This window comes from Mobula hypostoma, chromosome 12 (assembly GCF_963921235.1).
Source record: "Mobula hypostoma chromosome 12, sMobHyp1.1, whole genome shotgun sequence".
NCBI lineage: Eukaryota > Metazoa > Chordata > Chondrichthyes > Myliobatiformes > Myliobatidae > Mobula > Mobula hypostoma.
This window is the reverse complement of record NC_086108.1, coordinates 71,148,680-71,169,718: the sequence shown is the minus strand read 5'-3', so window position 1 is coordinate 71,169,718 and position 21,039 is coordinate 71,148,680. Positions and strand designations below refer to the sequence as shown.

General features: G+C 40.6%; 1 protein-coding gene across 2 annotated transcripts in view; it reads right to left on the bottom strand.

Annotated features, from left to right (window-relative positions):
* The window catches only part of LOC134354912 (AP-1 complex subunit mu-1-like), a 28,875-nt gene extending 9,982 nt beyond the window's left edge, over window positions 1-18,893 (bottom strand). Inside the window, exons 1-5 of one of the 2 annotated variants that reach the window (XM_063064382.1) lie at window positions 18,809-18,893; window positions 17,487-17,643; window positions 17,314-17,381; window positions 8,412-8,542; window positions 5,754-5,901 (exon numbers count right to left, since the gene is read on the bottom strand). In XM_063064382.1, coding sequence (XP_062920452.1) covers window positions 5,754-5,901; window positions 8,412-8,542; window positions 17,314-17,381; window positions 17,487-17,607 — 468 coding nt within the window. In that variant the 5' untranslated portion in view covers window positions 17,608-17,643; window positions 18,809-18,893. Of the gene's footprint in view, window positions 1-5,753; window positions 5,902-8,411; window positions 8,543-17,313; window positions 17,382-17,486; window positions 17,644-18,680 lie in introns of both variants that reach the window. The other variant, XM_063064380.1, reaches the window with a different exon arrangement.
* Between the last annotated feature and the right edge of the window lie 2,146 nt (window positions 18,894-21,039).

Here is a 21,039-nt window from a genome sequence, read left to right as displayed (position 1 = left end):
TTTAGGAAATGTAAAGAGGGTAACCACCTTTCCTAGTACATGATGTAGCATTACAAGAACTCAGTTTCTTCTATAGGTTTCCACAAACAGTTTGTGGAATAGTTTCGAGTACAGGTTTCCATGAACAGCTCTTTTGAGAACCATCATCGCACAGAGAACCATCTCAACTGAGATACATAAAATGAGCAGAGCCAGTCCCAAAACAGCAGTTTGTGGAAACCCGTACAAGAAACTGTCCTGAACTCCTCAGTTTCTCACTCTGACCCATTTTGTTTCCAATTTGATATTATCTTCATAATTCTCAGCCTTTAACCTTATTAACTATTCCCATGCATGACACCAGACACTATATTAAATGGTCAATAGGTATTCTGTCACATACTTCAATAATACTATCACTCTTCCTCCTTTTAATCTTCATAGAGAGATCAGAAGTGAGCAGTTTCAAGTTCCTGGGTGTCAAGATCTCTGAGGATCTAACCTGTAGTTATAAAGAAGGCAAGACAGCGACTATACTTCATTAGGAGTTTGAAGAGATTTGGTATATCAACAAATACACTCATCACTGTCTTGTATGGAGGGGCTACTGCAGAGGACCGAAAGAAGCTGTAGAGGGTCATACATTTAGTTTGCTCCATCTTGGGTACTAGCCTACAAGGTACCCAAGGCATCTTCAAGGAGCAGTGTCTCAGGCAGCATCCATTATTAAGGACTCCCAGCATCCAGGGCATGCCCTTTTCTCACTGTTACCATCAGGTAGGAGGTACAGAAGCCTGAAGGCACACACTCAGCGATTCAGAAACAGCTTCTTCCCCTCTGCCATCCGATTCCTAAATGGACATTGAACCCGTGAACACCACCTCACTTTTAAAATATGTATTATTTTTGTTTTTGCATGATTTTTAATCTATTCAATATATGTATACTGTAATTTATTTATTATTATTATTATGTTTTTTCTTCTTCTGTATTGTATAGTATTGAACTGCTGCTGCTAAGTTAACAGATTTCACAACATATGCCAGTGATAATAAACCTGATTCTGATTCTGATCATACCCATCTCTTTGACAGAAACGATTGTGTTTACTGTCACTGCAGTTTATGATCAAGCAAGTTTTATAAAATGATCAGAAATTTCAGAATAGGAGCGGGAGAAGGTCATATAGCAACTCGAGTTGCTCCACTATTAGGAAACACTGTGGCTGATTCCCTCAGTTTTGGAATTGGAATTGGTTCATTCTTGTCCAGCACTGAGATACAGTGAAAAGCTTGTTAAGATCAATTCATTACTCAGTGCGTTGAGGTAGTACAAGAGTACTAGGTAAAACAATGACAGAATGCAGAATAACGTGTAACAACTATAGAGAAAGTGCAGTGTAGGTAGACAACTTCATAACAGGGTAGACTGACGTTAAAAGGCCTATCATACTAAGGAGCCAATCAATAATCTTATAACAATGGGATAGAGTCTCTCCTTGAACCTGATGGTGCCTGTTTTAAGGCTTTTGTATATTCTGCCCAGTGGAACGAGAGAGAAGGTGTTGTTGATTACCTTGGCCGTTTTACTGAAGCAGCGAGAAGAATAGACAGAGTTCATGGAGGGGCAGCTGGTTTTCCTATGTGCTGGTCTGAGATTCTGCAGAGGGTTATTGTCCAGAGGAGTGGGAGTCTGAAAAGGGGGAGTTCAGAGCTAGAGTGCTGGCTGGATAGAGAATCCTGCTTGATGGAGGAACTCAAGCAATACCCTTGCAGGTAGGTTATGGTTCAGGAGGGTTTAAACTAATTTGCGAGGGGGATGGGACCCAGAGCGATAGAACAGTGAAAGAAATGCATGGAGTAAACCCAGATCTAACAGACAGAGAGGCTTTGAGGAAAGAGAAGCAGAATAAACGGTGTAAAGACAGTAAGGTAGAAGGGCTGAAATGTGTGTACCTCAATGCAAGAAGCATCAGGGACAAAGGTGATGAACTGAGAGCTTGGATACATACATGGAATTATGATGTAGTGGCCATTACAGAGACTTGGCTGGCACCAGGGCAGGAATGGATTCTCAATATTCCTGGATTTCAGTGCTATAAAAGGGATAGAGAGGTTGGAAAAAGGGGAAGAGAGGTGGCATTACTGGTCAGGGATACTATTACAGCTACAGAAAGGGTGGGTAATGTAGCAGGATCCTCTTTTGAGTCAGTATGGGTGGAAGTCAGGAACAGGAAGGGAGCAGTACTCTATTGGGGGTATTCTAAAGGCCCCCTGGTAGCAGCAGAGATACAGAGGAGCAGATTGGGAGGCAGATTTTGGAAAGGTGCAAAAATAACAGGGTTGTTATTATGGGTGACTTTAACTTCCCTAATATTGATTGGCACCTGATTAATTCCAAGGGTTTAGATGGGGCAGAGTTTGTTAAGTGTGTCCAGGACAGATTCCTGTCACAGTATGTGGACAGGCCAACTAGAGGGAATGCCATACTAGATCTAGTACTAGGTAATGAACCGGGTCAGGTCACAGATTTCTCAGTGGGTGAGCATCTGGGGGACAGTGACTACTGCTCCCTGGCCTTTAGCATTATCATGGAACAGGACAGAATCAGAGAGGACAGGAAAATTTTTAATTGGGGAAGGGCAAATTATGAGGCTATAAGACTAGAACTTGCAGGTGTGAATTGGGATGATGTTTTTGCAGGGAAATGTACTATGGACACGTGGTCGATGTTTAGAGATCTCTTGCAGGATGTTAGGGATAAATTTGTCCCGGTGAGGAAGATAAAGAATGGTAGGGTGAAGGAACCATGGGTGACAAGTGAGGTGGAAAATCTAGTCAGGTGGAAGAAGGCAGAATACATGAGGTTTAGGAAGCAGGGATCAGATGGGTCTATTGAGGAATATAGGGAAGCAAGAAAGGAGCTTAAGAAGGGGCTGAGAAGAGCAAGAAGGGGGCATGAGAAGGCCTTGCCGAGTGGGGTAAAGGAAAACCCCAAGGCATTCTTCAATTATGTGAAGAAAAAAAGGAAGACAGGAGTGAAGGTAGGACCGATTAGAGATAAAGGTGGGAAGATGTGCCTGGAGGCTGTGGAAGTGAGCGAGGTCCTCAGTGAATACTTCTCTTCGGTATTCACCAATGAAAGGGAACTTGATGATGGTGAGGACAATATGAGTGAGGTTGATGTTCTGGAACATGTTGATATTAAGGGAGACTAAGTGTTGGAGTTGTTAAAATACATTAGGACGGATAAGTCCCCGGGTCCTGACGGAATATTCCCCAGACTGCTCCACGAGGTGAGGGAAGAGATTGCTGAGCCTCTGGCTAGGATCTTTATGTCCTTGTTGTCCACGGGAATGGTACCGGAGGATTGGAGGGAGGCGAATGTTGTCCCCTTGTTCAAAAAAGGTAGTAAGGATAGTCCGGGTAATTATAGACCAGTGAGCCTTACGTCTGTGGTGGGAAAGCTGTTGGAAAAGATTCTTAGAGATAGGATCAATGGGCATTTAGAGAATCATGGTCTGATCAGGTACAGTCAGCATGGCTTTGTGAAGGGCAGATCGTGTCTAACAAGTCTGATAGAGTTCCTTGAGGAGGTGATCAGCCATATAGATGAGGGTAGTGCGGTGGATGTGATCTATATGGATTTTAGTAAGGCATTTGACAAGGCTCCACGCGGTAGGCTTATTCAGAAAGTCAGAAGGCATGGGATCCAGGGAAGTTTGGCCAGGTGGATTCAGAATTGGCTTGCCTGCAGAAGGCAGAGGGTGGTGGTGGAGGGAGTACATTCAGATTGGAGGATTGTGACTAGTGGTGTCCCACAAGGATCTGTTCTGGGTACTCTACTTTTTGTGATTTTTATTAACGACCTGGATGTGGGGGTAGAAGGGTGGGTTGGCAAGTTTGCAGACGACACAAAGGTTGGTGGTGTTGTAGATAGTGTAGAGGATTGTCAAAGATTGCAGAGAGACATTGATAGGATGCAGAAGTGGGCTGAGAAGTGGCAGATGGAGTTCAACCCGGAGAAGTGTGAGGTGGTACACTTTGGAAGGACAAACTCCAAGGCAGAGTACATAGTAAATGGCAGGATACTTGGTAGTGTGGAGGAGCAAAGGGATCTAGGGGTATATGTCCACAGATCCCTGAAAGTTGCCTCACAGGTGGATAGGGTAGTTAAGAAAGCTTATGGGGCGTTAACTTTCATAAGTCGAGGGATAGAGTTTAAGAGTCGCGATGTAATGATGCAGCTCTATAAAACTCTGGTTAGGCCACACTTGGAGTACTGTGTCCAGTTCTGGTCGCCTCGCTATAGGAAGGATGTGGAAGCATTGGAAAGGGTACAGAGGAGATTTATCAGGATGCTGCCTGGTTTAGAGTGTGTGCATTATGATCAGAGATTAAGGGAGCTAGGGCTTTACTCTTTGGAGAGAAGGAGGATGAGAGGAGACATGATAGAGGTGTACAAGATAATAAGAGGAATAGATAGAGTGGATAGCCAGCGCCTCTTCCCCAGGGCACCACTGCTCAATACAAGAGGACATGGCTTTAAGGTAAGGGATGGGAAGTTCAAGGGGGATATTAGAGGAAGGTTTTTTACTCAGAGAGTGGTTGGTGCATGGAATGCACTGCCTGAGTCAGTGGTGGAGGCAGATACACTAGTGAAGTTTAAGAGACTACTAGACAGGTATATGGAGGAATTTAAGGTGGGGGCTTATATGGGAGGCAGGGTTTGAGGGTCAGCACAACATTGTGGGCCGAAAGGCCTGTACTGTGCTGTACTATTCTATGTTCTATGTTCTATTAAAAGAAGGTGATGTAGGCCAAGTATAGGCAGGAAGCAAGGGAAGAAATTGATTTTTGCATCCTGCTGAGCCAGTCTGAGGTACTGGAAGACTGATCTGTGTGTGCCTTTATTTAAGAAAGGTTGTTAGAACAATCTATGAAACTATGGAACTTCCACTGGGGGGGTGGTGGTGGAGTTACAGGAGGGGATTATGAGAGACACAATATACCTGCATTTGAAAAGACAAGGACAGATTATGAAGATATTGCATGGTTTTCTGCATGAGAAATGGTGTTTCAAAAATGTAATTGTATTTGATTTTGAGATGACCAAGAAGCTTGATAAGGGCAGGATGATAAATGTTATCTTCATGGACTTTTAGCAAGGTGATAAAGCATTTGCAACTTTTGGATGAGCTTGCAAAAGTTAGTATTCATCCTTCTATTCTACTGTATTCCTCATTCTAGTGTATGTATTCCAAACTGAATTGCTACTACACCTTCCCCTCCCATCACCACCACCACCACCACAATGTTTGATTTCATCTCAATGCTGATCTTGAATTTAATTAATGTCAGATGAAGACATTTCCTACAGATGTGTGTGCTACATAATTTAGCATGTCTATTGAAGCTTTTATGTCCTGCAGGAGTTATAGTTCATTGTCCTCCTCCTGAGCTGCTGTTCTTATTTTTAATTAATATATAATTGGTCTTAATTTTAAACGATAGCAAACAAATCTCAAATAGCAATTCAATGGTTAAGAATTTCTTTTGCCAGCAGAAGATTATTTTTTAAAAAATCAAATGCTTGAGCAGTAGAAATATAAATTAGCCATAATGCTTTAACATGAACATTAAACATAAATAATCTTCCTGGCACATCATAATAGCTTTACTCTTTGCAACTGAAAATTAGCAAATCTGGCAATGCCAGGCACAAGTAACTAAACCATATGTACATCTACAATAGCCTTCAAAATGAAAACTAACCAGGAGGTTAATTGACTCAATGATATCCATGAAAAATTCATTCTTGCGATATTTGATTCCTTCTGATCTCCAGGATACAGCATTGGTTACAGCAGCCGGCGGTCTAGGTGTCCCTTTCTTCAATTTATAGCCTTCCTGTGTAATATATCTATGTCATTGAGAAAATGGAAAAAGACAGATGGCATTTGTAAATTTTAACATAACGGTCGAACACTGTAACAACCACTTGTATTTTAGGACCTTTAAATTTCCTGAAGAAAAGCAGAGAAAATAGAAAAGAACAAGAAGCAAAATGAGACAATGATAGATGGAGAGAATTAAGATAACTAGGCCTGAAGTCTGATGGAAGAGATGGGCTTTGATAAGATTTGTTCATATGTGCATAGATGAGAATAACTAAGGATTTTAAGTAGGAAATTTCAGGATTGGTCCTGAAGTGGTTGAAGGCTCTGCAAGGCAGAAGTTGTCACGAATTGTGAATGTATGAAGAGCTGGGCTAGATCCATCACTGGATGCAAATGGTAGGTATAACATGGGATCATAACAGTGAAAACACATGGAAAAATGAAGTCAATGGCTTTATCTGTTTCTGGGAGAGGGACGGAAATGTTGGCTCACTGGTGGTGTTTGAGATGTAGATCATAGACAATGCTTTGACTCTCCCAATATTTAAACAAATGAGTTTTCTGCTTATACAGCACGTCACAAGCAAACATTGAAACAGTTCTCTTATTTTCCATTGATGGGAAAAAAGGAGGGGCAAGGATGATTTTCTGACAATACCAGAGATAATAACATGGATGCAAGAGGGAAACCATTGCTGGTGAATGTCTATGATTAGGTGTTGCAATCCTATCCAACTGGGTAACAGTGGAAATGAATTGAATGAGAATGGTGTGGTTGATATCTTCAAAGACTGCAGACCACTCATGCAGCACAAGAAGGAGTGACTTATCTTTGTCACACTCACACATGATGACCTAACAGTCTTTAATTAGAGGCATTTCATTATTGTTATCATGGCAGAACTAATATAAGAATTTCAGCAAGGACAACTGGAAAGATGGGCATGCATTTTAGAGGCTACAACATATTTGAATAATCTGAGAAAGAACAGTTTTGAAAAGAAAGGAATAATCTTGACTACTTTGGAAAAAATGGTAATTTGAGAAGTCCTCCTTCTGACATTTACTCTAGCCATCTGTGTGCTTCCACCAAATAGAGTCAAAGTTCTCAGTGCACCCTGAATGCTTGTTCTCCATTTGAATCCATCATGTGCTGGGGATCTGCAGGAGCCATTGCCCTTTTTCTAGGAAGCCTTTCAAAATTTCCTTAAAGCCTTTCCTCTGTCCACCTGTAATTTTTTGCCATGATGCACCTTGGAAAAAATGTGTCTGGTTTGTGGGTCTGGTCCCAGGCACATGAATAATGTGGGTCAGCTCACCAGAGAAGGTCAATGCTAGACTGCTGGCTTGGGAGAGGTTGCTGCTGATGGTTCACCAATTGTATGTGGAAAATACTGAGAAGACACTACTGATGGCATCTCTTGAAAGTTTTCATTATCAATATTTGCATTCATTGTGAGGTCTGCATTACCTTTATTGCTGAGGGGCAGTGGGTACATTCAGAGGGCATTTGCTTTATGGATCTTCTTTCTCAAATGGGCCAACAATGACTGGGCTCGGTTTCCAGCTTATGCGTACGTAACTGTCGTCTGCATACAGAAGCCTGATAACTATATTTTAGAGATTGGTTGAACATATGGTAACTTCTATTAGAAATACAATGACAAGGACGATAAATTAAAAATCAGGAGGAGGCTCAGTGTAGTAAATGACTGGCACACTCTGACTCAGAAAGATATTAAAAAGTACTTGGGGAAGGGTTCTACACAATTGGTACTGTCCTCCAATATTAGTGAAGTCAATTGACGAAGCAGATAGAGCACAACAGCATAGAACAGGCCCTGTGCCCTACGACGCTGTGCTGACCTTTTGAATTACTCTAAGGTCAATCTAACCCTTCTCTCCATTTTACTGTCACTCATGTGCCTGTCTAAGAGTTTCTTAAATGCCGCCAATTTATCTCTACCACCACCCACGCACCCATCATTCTTTCTGTAAAAAACCTACCTCTGATATCCCTCTACATATTTCTCCAATCACCTTAGAACTATGCCACTTATATTCTGCCTTGGGAAAATGTCTCTGGTAGTCCACTTGATCTATGCCTCTAATCATCCTGCATACATCTATTAGTGATAAATTAACAAAATATGGATGGATTTTTAAAAACTTACAGTCCACCAAAATAAATAAATATGCTATTATTTTAAAACACTATTTAGAAGGCAGGAAAAATCATTCAAGTTATTTCAGAGAGGAATCAATATAGATCTGCGTTGTATTTTTTTCTCCAGGTTTTTATCCTCTGCACCATAGTGAATGAATAGCCTGCCCCCAAGCCTGTACTGCTATTTAATAAAATCATGACTGATCTGTATGATCACTCCCTTTTACCTATATTCCTCAATACTTTTACCAAATATCTTGAAAACTTAGATACAAAATTAAAAATTTACCCATCATTATATTTCTTTTTCAGAAGAGAGTTCATGGAAAATGCTAAAGGTACTCAAGGTGTGCAGAGTATACCTACTCCTGCAGGATCGTGGTTTCAGTGATCTGCGGGTAGCCAAAGTCCATAATCTCGTCAAGGAGCTCATAGATTAGAATAAAATTGTCTTTTATACTCTCCTGTTCAAGATCTCCAAAGTACTCTATGAAAATCTAAATTATAAAAAGAAAAATATATATTTAGCCATATAAATAACAAAGGTATCAGCTTTGCACTATAAATCTCTTTCCGTTTCATATTTAGGATGTAATGCAGCTTTTAAAATTCTGATGATTTTACAACATACTGAATACCTGTAAAATTGATTTCTCCAGACACATAATGATGCAGGAAACAGACATGACCAGATACAATTTATTTCATTAAATTCTGGATAGATACTAGGTTTAAGGGTAAGCACAAGAGATTCCGCAGATGGTGGAAATCTAGAGTAATACATGGAGGATTTTGATCAAGAGTCTGGTCCCAGGCATGTGAATGATATGGCCAGCCATCAGAGAGGGATTTCGGGAGAAGCTATCTGACTTCTTCCCCCTTTCTTTCCAGTCCTGATGAAGGGTCTTGTCCCAAAACATTGTCCATTTATTCCCCTCCATAGACAGTGCCTAATGTGCTGAGTGCCTCCAGCACTTTGTCTGTGTTACACTAGATGCTCGGTTTCATTCCTTTTACAAGAGGTGTTGGAACTAAGGCAGTTCAGCAACATGTTGTGTGCCCTGCCCAGATAACCAGCTCTTAGTTCTGACTTCTTCTCCCTTGGGACATATCAGGTAAGGAAGAGCTGGGGAGCGGAGTGATGGAGAAGTGGGGTGGGTAGGTGAGGGGTTTGTGATAGATAGGAAAAGATGCAGCAAACTACACTGTGTTTGGAATCTGTATCAGACATAGACTCAAATCCCTGAGCTGAGGCCCGGCGTTTGGTTTTGGTTGTTGCCCGCTCTCTAGCCTCTGGCCAGATATCTGCAGGCTTGGAGAACTTGATTCAGATCCAGATCCAATCCAGCGTTAACAGATCACTCTAAATTGACAGTTCATTTCAGATCAACAAATCACAAATATTCAGGAACAGATGGACAGAGAGGAATGGTCTCTGGAGAACTCACCGAAAATCAAATTCTTCACTAGCAACGTATCAATTTCAATGGATCCAGGTTGGAATCACGACACGTTGCTTTCTCTTCACGAGCTGTCCCAGTGTTTTTTTAAAAGATAATAATAATAGGTGGTGTTTCAAAGACACCAGAATAAAAGTTCCAACATCACTTCTCGCACCGGCACAGTATCTACAGAAAGCACTGCTTCAGGAAGGCAGCATCTATCATCACAAATCCTCACTGTTCAGGTTAGGCTCTCTTCTCACTGCTACCATCAATGCATGAGGTACAGAGGCTGGAGGTCCCACACCACCAGGTTCATGGACTGTTGCTTCCCTACAGCCATCAAGTTCTTGAATCTACCTATACAGCCTTGAATTACAACAGCAATAGAACACTACAGAATAAGGTCTTGTTTTTAATTCCAACCACCCCCCCCCCACACACACACACACACACACACACAGAGTTTGGTGTAAGTTTATATATAATTTAATTATAGTTTATGTTTGTGTTGTGTTTACCTACATACATTGAGCAAGGTACTTAGTGTCCTTGAGCAAGGCACTTAACCACACGTTGCTCTAGTGTCTGGGCGAGGAGTGGTGCCCCACACAGACTTCCAATCTGCGCCTTGTAAGGCATGAAAATGCCCGACACAGGCCTCTCATGGTCTGAGTGGACGTTCCCTCCCCTACCCACATGCCTGTGATCCTGCTGCAAGCCGGTTTTTCACGGTACTGTACCTCACTGTACTTGTACTCTTGAGAATAAACTTGACTGGCTGCATCTGAGATTGAACCTACCCAAAGGTTAGGAGCCCTCTTCCCCAGGAATGCAGTCTGCTGGAGAGTAGGAGAGTCCTTCCCTCACCTAACCAAATCTCTTTGAGGCAAACACCCGCACCCCTGACACCCACGTCTTTTCACTTACCACCTTTCTGTGCTATGTTTTTTTAATGCAAGTGCTTGATGGGACCTTAACTTAAGCCGTATTTCCTGCCAGAAGGAAATACATTTTATTCTCTGTTTCCAGTCAAGAATGGGACAAGAACAAAAAGAACAAGTTCCTCTGAAGAGGGGCAGAGTAAAAATTGCGTGTGATTACTGCAGTGTATAATTAACCTCACAGTGGGTTCTTGAGTTATTGGAGCCCTTGACCAGTCTCTGCGTCACCTACAGCAGTTTACTGAAATCACTGGAGTCCACTGCAGCTTTCCTCCTAATGGTGCAGTGCGAAAAAGACGAAATAGTTATATTACCAGTTGATTCTTTTATGAACAAGTTTTATTTAACATCAGAACACAAAGGATTGTTTTTCTTAATAAGTTAAAATGGACTTTCCGAGAAGTAAATAATTTGGCCATGTAATGCCGAAAATTGTATGTAAGAACTGAAGTAATTTGCTGCATCAGACATTGGCATTAACTGAGAGGTTACTGCCCAGTAAAGAATGCAACATAAAAGAGAGCACAGACCCTAGGCTGGTAATGTGGATTGATTCTTGCTTGACAGAAGAGCAGGACAGCAAGGTGGTGTAAATAAAATAGAGAAAGGTAGCAGTTTATTCAATTCATTAGAGTCTGTCACAACAGGCAGTGGATGTGCTGGACAGTTGGAGTGCTCAGGAGTTATGGTGGGCCCAGGCCAGGTTCTGCACCATTGTCATTGAGACCATGTCATGTCACCCACACGCTGGACACGAAGTATCCCCAAATAGACTCTCTACTTTGAGCTCTGGTACAGGAGAAGATCACCACTGACAAAGAAAATGGCTCAGAGGTCTCCTTGAAAAAATGTAACATCCCCAGTGACCCCAAAGGACCCCTAAACCGTGACACTCAAACTGGAGAAGGTGCATTAAAATGATATTGAGAACTTCAAGTCTATACACTGGGAACACATAGAAGTTTTAAGGTTTGCATGCTTTGGTAAAGGAACCAACAATGGACACCATATAGCTTTGCTTTAAAATAATAAATCCATAGAAACCATTAACCGTTGCAACATATCTATCTATCTACCCACCCGCCATAAGGCAACCTCCACTCCATCTCAAAAGTTCAAAGTAGATTTATTTTCAAAGTACATATATGTCGCCATATACAGCCCTGAGATTCATTTTCTTGCAGGCATACTCAGTAAATCCAGGAAACATAATAGAATCAATGAAAGACTGCCCCTAAAGCAGCGGTCCCCAACCACCGGGCCGTGGACCGGTACCAGGCTGCAGAGCATGTGCTACCGAGCCGCGAGGAGACGATATGAGTCAGCTGCACCTTTCCTCATTCCCTGTCACGCACTGTTGAACTTGAACATAGGGTTGCCAACTGTCCCGTATTTGCTGGGACATCCCGTATATTGGGCTAAATTGGTTTGTCCCATATGGGACCGCCCTTGTCCCGTATTTTCCTCGCTAAGGTAGAGCGTTCCTATGAAACCTTTTGTGCTGAAATGGCGTAAAGCGAAGAAGCAATTGCCATTAATTTATATGAGAAAAATTTTTGAGCGTTCCCAGACCCAAAAAATAACCTACCAAATCATATCAAATAACACATAAAACCTAAAATAACACTAACATATAGTAAAAGCGGGAATGATATGATAAATACACAGCCTATATAAAGTAGAAATAATGTATGTACAGTGTAGTCGGAAAGATGAAGGCAAAACTGATTTGTGGGAAAAAAAAATCAGCACATACGCACATGCGCATGCGCACAGCTACGCGCAGTCATGCATGCACACACAGGTGCCCATGCAAGGCTTCATGGTCATGGTAGTCTTTCCTGGGGTAAAGTGTCCCGGGATTTGACTGCTACTTTTGTCCCTTATTTGGGAGTGAGAAAGTTGGCAACCCTAACTGTAAAAGACATGTTGAAGTGAGTTTAACCAACCCCCCCACCCCCAACCCCAGTCGGCAAGAATATTGTCAATACTAAACTGGTCCACGGAGCAAAAAAGGTTGGGGACCCCTGCCTAACAGGACAGACAAACAACTAATGTGCAAAAGAAAACAAAGTGTACAACTACAAAAGAAACAATAATAACAAATAAATAAGCCATAAATATTGAGAACATGAGATGAAGTGTCCTTGAAAGTAAATCTATAGATTGTGGGAACAGTTTAGTGATGAGGTGAGTGAAGTTGAGTAAAGCTTTCCCAATAGTTCAAGAGCCTGGTGGTTGAGGGGTAATAACTGTTCCTGAACCTGGTGGTGTGGCTCCTGAGGCTCCTGTACCATCTTCCTGATGGCAGCAGCAGGAAGAGAGCATGGTCTGGGTGGAGAGAGTCCATGATAATAGATGCTGCTTATATAATGATGTCATGCCAAAATTCATAAACTCCGAAGTAAAAGCACGCTATGCTTTCTTCATAACCGTGCTTACGTGCTGGGCCCAGTGATACCGTATCCTCTGAAATGATAACACCGAGGAATTTGAAGTTGCTGACCCTCTCCACCTCTGATCCCCTGACAAGAACTGGCTCATGGACCTCCAATTTCCTCTTCTTGAAGTCAATAATCAGCTCCTTGGTCTTGTGACTGTGAGAGAGAGGTTGTTGATGTGGCACCACTCAGCCAGATATTCAATCTCCCTCCTATATGCTGATTCATCATCACCTTTGATTTGGCCGATGATAGTGTTATCATCAGCAAACTTAAATACGGCACTAGAGCTGTGCTTAGCATCACAGTCATTAGTGTAAAGCAAGTAGATCAGGGGGCTAAGCACACAGCCTTGTTGGTGCACCTGTACTGACGAAGACTGTGGAGAAAGTGTTGCTGCTAATCGAAACTGACTGGGGTCTGCAAGTGAGGAAATCGAGGATCTAATTGCACAAGGGGGTATTGAGGCCAAGGTCTTGAAGCTTATTGATTAGTTTTGAGCATATGTTAGTGTTGAATGCGGAGCTGTAGTCGATAAAGAGCATCCTGATGTATGCATTTTGCTATCCAGGTGTTCCAAGGTTGAGTGAGGAGCCTCTGCTGTGAACCTGTTGTGATGGTAGGCAAATTGAAATTGATCCAAGTTGTTTCTCAGGCAGGAGTTGGCATATTTGATCACCATATTCTTAAAGCAGGATGTAAGTGCTCCTGGATGATCTGTGGAAGAGTCTGGGCTGTCCACATGAGCCTATCACCTCAAAACCAACAAAACCAAAGTGGAGCAAGTCATCCTCAAGGAATTTCCAAAGAAGGTGATCTTTAAGATCTAATTTAGGACCTAAATCATATGGTATGATTTCTCATATTGTCTTGCCATTTGCTACTATTGGAGAGATTTAATGTCTTAAGTAAAGGGTGGTCTGCTTTTAGCACAACATTTGTTATTTGATTTTGAAAGCAGCCAAACAAAAAATGGACAACTTCCAAATGTAGCATCATACATGGCAGGTAGCTGATCAATTACAACGGGACTGGCAATATTTATGAATGGTTTACTTGATCACTCCTAACTTCAAGCTCCTTCGTAAGAGCTGCCGCTTTAATTATTTGAGCCAGTCCTTTCTTCCATTTCTCTTCCTTTTCCATCTCACACCTGATATCTGATGTTGCCATTGATACCAGGTGTTATACAAGTGCAAGTAGCTGATACATCGACTTTCAATTATTAAATCCCTTAACATCCAACATTAACCTTCAGTGAGGTGCTGTACTTCCCATATTTCCTAGAATTCTGCAGTATACTGTCACTCCTAAATCTCACACTCTAAGTTGTGCAAAAGTTTCTAGCAATGTGATCATGAATCATGAGCTTAAGAGGATTAATGGTGCCTAACACCGACTCCTCTGCTTGCATCTTTGGAAACAGCTCTATTTCTATCTTTAATATCTCTATTTTTCCCTGTCATGGTTCTTTTGAAGACCCTGACCTGGAGTTACACGCTGACTACAGTCCTTTGCGGGAATGGGACTCGCTCTCGGGGTTTCACTACTGGCCGTTATTCGGCACGCCAAGGGTGCAGCCTAAGAGCTCCACTCGCCTTTGGAGGGCCGAGACCTCATGGCTCTGGAGACGGGCAGATCGAAGGTCAGTGTCTGGTCAGGAGATCGGTGTGTCGTGGTAGGTGGAAGATGGAAGGCTGTGTGCCCAGGGACCCAAGATCTTTGGGCTCGGAGCTCGGAAAAAGCAATGCAACGGAATTTTATGTCTCCACTCTTGCTGTTAAACGGAGACACTTCTTTCCTCCCTTATTAGGAGAGAGAGAGTATGTCGAATACCGGGTGAACAAGTAGTTTTTGGAGCACTGCAAGTCTGTGTCTTTGCTGTTGCTTTGCTCACACTTGAGTGCTCAGTGGCGGGTGCCAATGCTTTTTTTTGGCTGGTGGGGTGATGGGGATCATTGCTTGCTGCCACTTATGCGTGGGAGTGGGGGACCTTGTGGTTCTAACATTTACCTGTCATTCATTCTTTGGGGCACTCCTCTGTTTTTTGTGGATAGTTGTGAAGAAAAAGCATTTCAGGATGTATATTGTATACATTTCTCTGACATTAAATATACCTTTGAAACCTTTTGAGCCATTCTTATTCACATTATAGGAATATATTTTCTTTAAAAATCTGATTACCTCTATTGTTGCTACTCAATAAACTCTCACTGAAACGGGATAAGATCAACATATTTCAGATAAACCGACAAAAAAATTGACCTCTGATGACATTGAAGAAACAGCTGATTTGAGTTAACTTACATGTGACTTTCATTTTAATGACATGGTCAAACGCCCAACAACCCAATTTTCAAACATTTCCACGTTTCAACTATGCGACTCCTTTGGAAACTATTGGACATATGAAAAAACAACTAACAGCAAAGGAGCAACATGTCGGTACATGGACATACACAATTGTTTAATTATGTGTGGAAATGTGGGCAACATCCAGGAGCACTGTTCAAACCAGCTGCCTCGTATCAGAATGGCAGACAAAAAAAGCGATCATTTTCAAATACTGCAACAGAGGTTAATAAATCAAACTCATGTTTCATGAAGATACTGTCTAACTTTTTAATTTATTAGAGCAAACTACCCTGAGGCACCAAGTTAATAAAGGAAGGGAAATTTGTTAATTTAACATCCACCATGCTCTCAGGTAACCAAAGGGACTATACAATTAATGGACAACAACTGATGTAAAGTCAGAATCAGGCTTATTAACACTGATGCATGTCATGTAATTTGGTGTTTTGTAGCAGCAGTATAGAGAAAGACATAATAATTACTATAAAATACAAAATTAAATAGTGCTAATGACAGTAATAAGGTCGTGCTTATGGACGATTCAGTCATCGAATGTGGCGGGGTAGAAGCTGTTATCCACACTTCATCAGTTGATTTTCTCAACTTGTTATGATTCAGAAGTTAATTCCATCTTTGGAGCAAATGCCATCAAATTTTTTTAAAAGAAATGACATTATAGTTAGCAACTTAAAAAGGGAAATTAAACTCATCAATGTGACAATGCTATAAAAAGTCCAAATTTCTAATCAGTTCAGTTGTGTAAATAAGGACACATTAGTCAATGCCTGCCAGTGTAACCATTGATATTAATCATTACCTTCTAGAAAGAACTAAGAATGGCATTGATTAACTCCATTAACCAACTTTTGTTTTAAAACAGTATGTATGATTTGATCACTGATGATTTTATATTATCATAACTTGGGGAAATATGAGTGTCTCTATTAACAGCCTCAGTAATGCACTAGATCAGTAATGCATTAGAGTTTATTAAAAACTACATAGAAAGACCTGTTTTCTTTTACAATGAACTGTACAAAGCATAGGAGGCATGTAACAAGTTACTCACATTCTATTTTTGATGCTATGAGTATGCCTTCTAATTAGAAGTCAAGGGAAACTGTTGTATTTCATGAATTTGAGGCAATCCCCATGCAGGTGGAACCTATTTTCTTTTTTAAAGTAAGGAAAAAAATCTGGCCTGACTTAACTACCAGCTTAAATGAAAAATTGGAAGTCAGAAATTATCAATTTTTTCCATAACAGGCAATGGCTTTCACACTTAAATTCCTTGGAAGGGCACCTGCAGCATCGGTGGACACTTTATTAGGTACACGAGGGGAATCCGGTGTGATCTTCTGTTGCCATAACACATTCACTTTAAGGTTTGACGTGATGTGCTTTCAGAGATGTTCTTCTGCACACCACTGTTGTAATGTGTGGTTATTTGAGTTACTGTTGCCTTCCTGTCAGCTTGAACCAGTCTATACATTCTCCTCCCATTAAAAAGGCATTTTCACCCACAGAATTGCTACTCTGGATTTTTTTTTTGTTTCTTATACCATTCTCTGTAAACTCCAGAGATCGTTGTGCTTGAAGATCACAGGAGATCAGCAGTTTCTGAGATACTTATACCACCCCATTTGGCACAAGCTTCCACAGTCAAAGTCATTTACACTCAGTGGCTACTTTATTAGATACACCTGTGCACCTGCTCGTTAATGCAAATATCTAATCAGCCAATCTTTTAGCAGCAACTCAATGCATAAAAGTATGCAGACATGGTCAAGAGGTTCAGTTGTTGTTCAGACCAAATGTCAGAAATGTGATCCAAGTGACTTTGACCATGCAAAACTGGTTAGTGATACAACAAAATACTGAGTTCTCCAAACAGCTTATTTACTATAATAAATATTAAACTTCCTGCCTTCTCTCTATTTTATCTGACAATGTTATTAAATTGGACAGCTCAGAGAAAGAAAACAACAATGCTAGTGGCACAGTTACATTTCACTACTAAAAAGGGGTAGGACTATATTTTTGTTAAAAAGCTTGAAAAATACAACTTACAACAGGTTGTGCCTACCTGCTTTACTTTGAAGAGAAATGAAAATGACAACGAAATGTTGGTGTTTCTCTTTATTGTACACACCACTGGATTTCAGGTTAAGGTTCTATAACTTCCATAGCACGTGCCCAAGTAGAAAATGCTGGCATTATCAAATAAAATTGCTTAAATTGAATTTATTTCAAGGATACTGTAGATGTTTTTGTACTTAATCCATAGAAAATAGACTTGGTCTTGCTTTAAAATAGGACACAAGTCTCCATCCTCCTCATTCCTTAGAAGTGAAGGCATGAACTTCTCAATCACTGACATTTCAACATCTCCTCGGTAATTGCGTGAGATAAGGACCTGTAAATCAGTACTACAAAATTTATCACTGGCCATAAACTGTGTCATTTCAATCATGAAAATACTTATACTGTATTGATAGTTAAATGATTCCAAATAGTGAATTCTGCTCCACATGAATTCAGAAATTAACTTCATGCTCCGTATGCAAAGTTTTCATTAACTTTCTAGAAATATGTTGCTATCAAAACAATACTAAGCCAAATTGAGTAGGGTTGGTGGTGAAATGAATGATGGATGCATTAAAACAGTTTATATTCAAATAATTGTGATTTATTTGTGAGATAGCACATTAACCTAATTGTACTGTATGTGGGCCTTTTAGCTAGATATATCAGGCTGCTTGTGACAATCTTACATTATTAAATAGACACATCATTTGACTATACTGTGAATGAAGCAGGAAAGCAGCCAAGATGCCGTGTCATTTTGAACATATTGACATATAGAGGTTTGAGTAGCTATATGTCTAAACTTGCTGCAGTGTATAAATCTACCCCTGATGACTTTGCACTTGAGTTGAACAATAGTTCAAATTTCAGATATGAAGTGTAAGAAAGTAGTGGAGAATGGTCTGGTACTCCCAGAAAAACAAGTAGTAAAACAGGACCAATTATATCAGGTTGTTTATTCACCTTCTGGTATAGAGTGGGGCACAATTCCTATCTGGTCTTGTTCGTAACCACTTGCTTTAGGCAATAAATGTTTATTTTTATGTGATTAAACAGACCACAATGGTAAGGTTACATTCTTCGTTCTTTTTTTTTTCAAAACTGAAGATCGAATCCAAGAGAAAATCAACCTTTTAAATATGAATAAGTAGGACGTGTGTCTTACACAAATCAAAACAGATAAAACAACTAATGCGTACACTACAAAATTAAAAATTGCACGCAAATTGAGAAATATGGTAACACTTCATAAATTTCTAATACATGTGATTGATTTATATGATAATCTTTAGGAGGAAATAATGAAGTAGATGGAAGATACAAATACTTTTACTTTATAGCTATACAGTCTTAACTGAAACCCACCTGCCCTTTATTATCCAAAAAGTAAATGGCAGAAAATGCCATCTTCAGTTTCCAAGGTAAATAATATCCAAGAAGAGTGATGATCCCTTGATCGCTTTGGACATAAAAGTCTATGAAAGAACACTAACCTCAAAGAAAGCTCTCACTTTTAAGCTTCAAAATCAATAGGACACTGACTTGACAGGGCAAAAATAAAAGTAAATACAAACCGAAACAAGCACATTGGTACTTTGGCCTATTGATTACCCAGAATGTGCAAGGTTTTGAAACAAAAGTTTTGTAATGTTTGATAACATAATACATCACAATTTAATGGCTGATATCACTGATTTCATTAATTCATCACTAATTTTACTGTTTAATTCAACTGGTAAATCTGATACATAGTTTACTGGATAACTAAAGTACATTAAAAAGTTTGGACAATTTATTGCTCAGTTAAACACCAATATAAACTTGATAGCAGAACAATACAACTAGAAACAGAAGCAATTAACCAAATTTTCAAAAATGGAAATTAGATGTTTTAGTGCTGAACTCATTTGCATCTTAAATATAAATATCATTCAGACAATCAAAACAAAGATGTGAATGGAAAAGAGAATCTTCTATGTAAAATTATATACAAATGCTGTATCATCAAAATGAACCCAAATCCTTTCAATGTTTAATTACAGGCTTCAAAATCCAACTCTCAGACTTATTCCTCCAGGTTAAATGTAATCCAATACTTTTCTAATGATGGAGAGAGGTTGTATACATGGCAAAGACATTTTATGTTGCCTCTAATGTTCAGATAGAGAATCTGGAAAAATATTTCAAAATAGGGGAAAAGGACCAAAGAATAGTGGGTTGTTCTATTGTGCACAATGCTTTGGATTCCTTTCAAAAGATTAACCTGCTCCCAGAGAACTTGCATAAAGCTGGCAAAATGTTCATTTAAAGTCATACAGTTGCTAGCCTTTTGAATTCTTCCCTCCATTCGAAGATCTGTTCTCCTGTACAGAACTCCTAAAATTAATATGATTAGTTTCTTTATAGCACCAAATATTCAGGTACTTCACATTTAAGAAAATGCAAAAGTCTGATCTCTGTTGGAACAGGTCAACAATAGTACATTTAACCTGTACAGGTACATCTAAATAATAAATAGTCAGGCCACACTTAGGTCCCCTCCAGTTCGCCTACCAGCCCCGACTAGGAGTTGAGGATGCCATCGTCTACCTGCTGAACCGTGTCTATGCCCACCTGGACAAGCCAGCAAGCACTGTGAGGGTCATGTTTTTTGACTTCTCCAGTGCGTTCAACACTATCCGCCCTGCTCTGCTGGGGGAGAAGCTGACAGCGATGCAGGTGGATGCTTCCCTGGTATCATGGATTCTCGTGTGCTTGCAACACTGTGTGTCCGACCGAGTGATGAGCAGCACTGGGGCTCCACAGAGGACTGTCTTGTCTCCCTTTCTCTTCACCATTTACACCTCGGACTTCAACTACTGCACAGAGTCTTGTCATTTTCAGAAATTTTCTGATGATTCTGCCATAGTTGGATGCATCAGCAAGGGAAATAAGGCTGAGTACAGGGCTACGGTAGGAAACTTTGTCACATGGTGTGAGCAGAATTATCTGCTGCTTAATGTGAAAAAGACTAAGGAGCTGGTGGTAGACCTGAGGAGAGCTAAGGTACCGGTGACCCCTGTTTCCATCCATGGGGTCAGTGTGGACATGGTGGAGGATTACAAATACCTGGGGTACGATTTGACAATAAACTGGACTGCTCTAAGAACACTGAGGCTGTCAAAAAGAAGGGTCAGAGCCATCTCTATTTCCTGAGGAGACTGAGGTCCTTTAACATCTGCTGGACGATGCTGAGGATGTTCTACGAGTCTGCGATCATGTTTGCTGTTGTGTGCTGGGGCAGCAGGCTGAGGGTAGCAGACACCGACAGAATCAACAAACTCATTCGTAAGGCCAGTGATGTTGTGAGGATGGAACAGGACTCTCTGACGGTGGTGTCTGAAAAGAGGATGCTGTCCAAGTTGCATGCCATCTTGGACAATGTCTCCCATCCACTACATAATGTACTGGGTGGGCACAGGAGTACATTCAGCCAGAGACTCATTCCACTGAGATGCAACACAGAGCGTCATAGGAAGTCATTCCTGCCTGTGGCCATCAAACTTTACAACTCCTCCCTTGGAGGGTCAGACACCCTGAGCCAATAGGCTGGTCCTGGACTTACTTCCTGGCATAATTTACATATTACTGTTTAACTATTTATGGTTTTATTACTATTTATTATTTATGGCGCAATTGTAACGAAAACCAGTTACCCCGGGATCAATAAAGTATGACTATGACT